The following is a 5,158-nucleotide window of genomic DNA, read 5'->3' on the forward strand; positions in this document are numbered from 1 at the left end:
CCAAGGCTTCCGGAAAGAAACACTTTTCAAACCACTTAACACCTTGATGGTGAAATACTTTTTCATCCGATTATCCCCACCACCACCACCACCACCACAACTGGTGTGCCTTCTCTTCCCTCCCCTCGGCAAGAACGGCAGGAAGAGCGCCAGTATCCAGTCGGCCAAACGACGAGAGAAAGTGGCTGGCGGGCGCTGCTTCCCAGATGACGGCCAGGGCAGAAAGGGAAGAGGAAAAAGGAAGACGCCTGCTCTCATCATCACACAGCTGAGGAGACCCTGTCCTTTGCAAAAGAAGCCGCTCAAAGAGACTGGCCCAAGGAGAGCCGAAGCCAAGGAGGCCGGAACAACCTGGGGGCACGGGGGCAGCCCGGGCAGGGCAAGGCCGCGGGCTTCCTCCTCCTGAGACCGGATCCTCCTGACGGATGGGCTATGCTGGCTCCGTGTGCGTGGGGGGGGGGGACACAAGGACGACACAGTCCCAGAGCAGCTGCCCAGAGAGCTGCTTCTCCCTCTCATGCCCACTTCTGCCTCTGACCCCCGGGCTGCTTTCAGGCAGCGCCTCTCTTGCCACTCTACCTCCAGCCACACTTCCGCCGGCAGAACGGCCAGTCCCGAGACGGGTCCGGCCTCCTGCGCCCTCACCCAAGGCCAACTCAGTGGGCAGGCGCTGCGCCGCTCACCCGACTCCTCTGCAGAAACAGCCCGTGACGACGACGCCCCCTGCCCCAGAGGTCATCCGTCAAGCACAGCCCGGGCCACCACCACCCCTGCGGTGAGGAGGAGGAGGAGGAGGGGGAGGAGGGGGAAGCGCGGAGAATACACACAAGTAAAACCAGAGGGACAGGAATAATTTAATTTCAATACTACAAATGCTTTTTTTTTTTTTGGTAGAATGCTTTGCTTTTGTAAAGGGGCCACTGCCCACCCCCACCCCCCCTCCGGACACAGAGCACCCTGTCCGGGCCCAGGCGGGGGTCGCAATCCCCGGGACCTCCCGGAGACGGCAGAAAAACAAGACCCAACACAATTACTTACAAAAATAATCCCACATGGTTACTTCTCCATTTTTCCTTTAAAGGCTATGATACATGTATTTTGTTATAGCTGAGAAATGAACACAGGTTATCTTCTACTGAGCGACACGCGGCTTGTCTGCTTCCGCCCACTGAGCGGCAGGCAGGAACTGGGTTTCTTTCTTCGGTCTCCTCTCCGCCCCACAGACAATACATAAAGAGGGGAAACGGGGAATTTTTTTGGGGGGGGGGGTTCCGATGGATTTGGGGGATCTCCCACTGTGCAAAAAGGAGGCTGGCCCAATTTCCCAAGAGAGATTTGAAGACACTGGATGATTTCAGGTGGACCTCAAATAGAACTGAGAAGGCGCTCTCAGGGCATCAGACAACACTGCCCGGTACTACTACTACTCTCAAGGTACTCTGATCACTTCTCTACACCGCAGAGTTTGAAGATTACTGCTGACAGGAATAGGCAGAACCTGAAGGGCTTCTAGACAAGGGAGGGGGGTAAAGGGGAGCATGAATGGAATAGAAAAAGATCATGAACACTGCCTGCTTCCCTTGGTCCGAGGCGGCGGCACGATGCGCGAGTCTTTTAATACTACTGGCAGAACGGGGAGGCCGTGGGGTCGAAGCCCTTGAACACATCCTTGAGAGAGCCAGCGTCCTGCGGCTCCCCCTCCTGGGCGGGGCTGTTCCCAGCAAACGGGCTGCCTGCTCCAGACTTGGCGGCTTGCTTCACCATGCCGTAGACGGGGGGCACGGGGAGGTTGTGAACGCCAGGCTGCGTGACAGTCTCCGGGGTGGGCGTGGCGGCCACGGGGGCGGCTGTCTTGGGCCGCGGCCGATTGTAGCTGTTGTACCGGTCGGTGGCAGGTTCAGTGCTGGGCTTCTCCGGTTCGGGCTGATCCAGGGCTGACCGACGCACAAACAAGGGCTCCTTGCCTCGGCCGCTTTTGCTGCCCTCTGGGCCCCGGGTGGCAGGGCTCCCCTCGCCAGCTGGCTCTGTGGCCTTGCCGCCGGAGGAGCCCGGAGCCCGGGGGTCGTAGAGGCTTATCCCACTCAGGACGCTGCTCTGGCCGCTGCCCCTGCTCAAGCCTCCCGCCGTCAGCAGCCGAGGGGCGTAAGGAGCGATGCCGGGGGCCGCCTCAGAGCTGGCCACGGGGCCGGCTGCCGGGGCGCTGGCGTCGGCCGGCTTGGAGGGCGCTGCTGCCGGGGTGCTGGGCTCAGCGGGGGCCTTCTGCAGCCTGGGGTCGGCGGGGGCCTTCCGCATCCGGGGGTCGCTGGGCTTCTCGCTCTGTCCTGGGCTCCCGGCCGCGTTGACTGTCTTCAGTATCCTGGAGAGCAGCTCAAAGTCCGGGAGGCCGGAGCCGGAGCTGGCCGGGGCTTCAGCTGGGGCCGCGGCCCGCTGCCTGGGGTCGGAGAGACTGCTGCTCTGCGGGCGGTTCAGGCGCGGATCGAGGGCAGGCAAGGACTGGAGGGCGGCCGGGACAGGAACGAGCTCCTGCTTCGGGACAGGCAACGGGATCAGGTCCTCGGGACTCCAAAGGACCGTGCGGGCAAAGTGGGGCACCATCAGGACAACGTCCTTCTTGATGTGGCTGAACTGCTGCAGCTGGCAGCGAGGGTCCCTCTGGGTGTGGTTGGGCAGGGGGTCCAGCGGGATGGTGACCGGCTTGTCTCTGATCTCCCGCTCCCCTTCCTCCTCCTCCGGGGTCGTGACCGCCTTCTGGCCGGCGGTGGGGCTGGCGTGCAGAGCTTCCGACTTCGGGGCGGACGAAGCCGTGTGCCGGGCCAGTCTCGGGTCACTGGGCCCCGTGTCCCCAGCGCCAGAGGGAACGGTCGTTTCCAAGCCCCGAGAGAGCCTGGGGTCACGCAGGAGGCGAGGGTCAGCCGGTCGGCCCCCTGCCGGCACCTGGCTCTTCTGGAGGCGAGGGTCGCTCCTGGCTGGGGCGAGGCCTGGGCCGCCCGGCGTGTCTTCATGGGGCCTGCTGGAACTTTGCTGCCGCAGTGTCTTCAGGATGGAGCTGACACTGCTGCTGCCGTCGTCCTCATCGCTGGAGTACCAGTTGCCAGGATCGCCTGAACGGAAGGGAAGGGCAACGACTGTTAAGGATAAGCCTGTACTGATCACCACCCCCGCACATGCACACACACACGCAAAAAAAAGGCGTCCTACCAGCGTGGCGGTCAGAAAAGAACTTGCGCGATCTGCGTGCCCCTCTCCTTGGTCACGCGCAGTGGAGCCCAGCACGTGACCTAGGAGTGGGCGCGAAAATCCCTTTGGCTTGCTAACAATACCGAATAGGGTCAGCGCAGGCGCAGACTATCCCAAGGGTGTGATGCACAGAGACCACAAAGAAGATTGAGGAGGATTTATGCCCCACCCTTCACTCGGGAGTCTCAGAGTGGCTTACAATCCCCTTCCTCTCTCCAGAACAGGCCCCCTGTGAGGTAGGTGGGGCTGAGAGAGCTCTGAGAGAAACTGCTCTTGAGAGAACAGTTCTGAGAGAACTTGTGACTGGCCCAAGGTCACCCAGTTGCCTGCATGTGGAGGAGTGGGGAATGAAACCTGGCTCTCCCAGATTAGAGTCTGCTGCTCTTAACCACCACACCAAACTGGCTCACGCAGACAACGCTGTTTGCCACAAACAGCATGACATCTGTCAGAAGGTTCCTAGGAGACAGAGTTCCATGTGCACTCTTCCCATTTCTAGGACCTTAAGGCAAGTAACAGCGTTCTGAGAAACGACTAAGTCTTCATTAGAAAATGGCAGGATCTAAGCCAGCCTGTCCCAGTTCTGTGCCGCAGGAGGAGGGAAAGGGCAGCGTCTTCCAGAGGCCAATCAGGAGCTAGTTCTGACTCCCCAACGGGAGTGACTCTAGCCGCGCCTTCTCCCAGACGCCCAGCTTCCCGTAAGCAGAACGCCGCAGGGGGTGGGGGTGGGCTGACACGTTCGCTCACCACCCTCAGTGAGCGGACCCTTAGTCCGCAGGAACGGCAGGCGACAGGGTCATCGCCAGTCAGATGAAAGGCAGCTAGAGCGCAAGAAAAGTCACCACCACAAACACTCCGGGCACAGACCCCAGAGTGAGCACAGAGCACAGGGAGGCAGCCGAGCCAAGAACGGAAAATCCAAAGTCAAACCCTGCTCAGTCAGGAGGAAAGGGGGCCCTCGTGTCCAACAAGCCTGCAAGGCAGGGGCCTGGCCACCCAGCAACTGCCATCTAGAGGCCCGCTCTCTCTCTCACTCTCTCGCTGAGCCAAGGAGGTCCCAAGTCAGTCCTTAAGGACAGCCGTCACACGGATGGGTGTGTCCTTCAGGAATGGGCTTATTGGCCCTCTTTTAAACTAGCATCCACCGCGACGTCTTGCGGCAGTGAATTCTGGGAGTTGACTATGCCTTGTGCGAAGGGGTCCTTCCTGAAGCCCCACCACCCACCAGTTTCACTGGGTGCACCTGAGCACTGCCGCGATGGGGGAGGGAGAAAAGTTCTTACTATCCACTTTCTCCACCCCATTTTCTCCCAGACCCCAACAGTGGGAGGGCCTCTAGTGTCCTCCTGGCCCCACTGCCGGACCTCCTGACGGCACCTGATGGTGTTTCTGGCCCCTGTGTGGCAGACAGAGAGTGTGGGGCTGGAGGGGCTTCTCTCGTGTTCTTATGTCCTCCTTCTTTCTAAATTCAAAAGCCCCAAACTCTTCAGCTTCCCTCAGGGAGGAGATGATCCAACACTTTACTCTGTTGGGCTGCCTGCTTGGTGCTTCCTCCACAGCACTCCGATGCCTAAAGTATTTAATTAGTCTTCGCTAGCACCTACTGATATTGAATTGTTTTAATTGGACTGTTTCCAGATGATCTTGTGTGGATCTTAACCTGTTACTTATGTATTATTTTATGTGTATAAGCCACCCTGAGCCTGCCTCGGCGAGGAGGGCGGGGTTATAGATTAAATAAATAAATAAGTCAATAGATCCGCCACCAGACCCTGGTGGGCACGCACAGTATTCCACAGGGGGCCACACTGCAGATCCACGCACGGGCATCAAGACCCCGCTGGCTCTTTTATTTATTCTCAGCCCCCCCCCCCACAATCCCTAGCATGGAAATGCACTGCTTCAGCCCCTTCCTTGTGCC

At 59.6% G+C, this 5,158-nt stretch overlaps 1 protein-coding gene across 1 annotated transcript in view; it reads right to left on the bottom strand.

Annotated features, from left to right (window-relative positions):
- Positions 1 to 788: 788 nt before the first annotated feature.
- The window catches only part of ZC3H4 (zinc finger CCCH-type containing 4), a 14,711-nt gene continuing 10,341 nt past the window's right edge, over positions 789 to 5,158 (bottom strand). The window contains 1 exon segment of the mRNA XM_015407118.1: positions 789 to 3,101. Coding sequence (XP_015262604.1) covers positions 1,621 to 3,101 — 1,481 coding nt within the window. The 3' untranslated portion in view covers positions 789 to 1,620.

The sequence above is a fragment of the Gekko japonicus genome, unplaced genomic scaffold (genome assembly GCF_001447785.1).
Source record: "Gekko japonicus isolate JY-2015 unplaced genomic scaffold, Gekko_japonicus_V1.1 scaffold3305, whole genome shotgun sequence".
In the NCBI taxonomy this organism is placed as follows: domain Eukaryota; kingdom Metazoa; phylum Chordata; class Lepidosauria; order Squamata; family Gekkonidae; genus Gekko; species Gekko japonicus.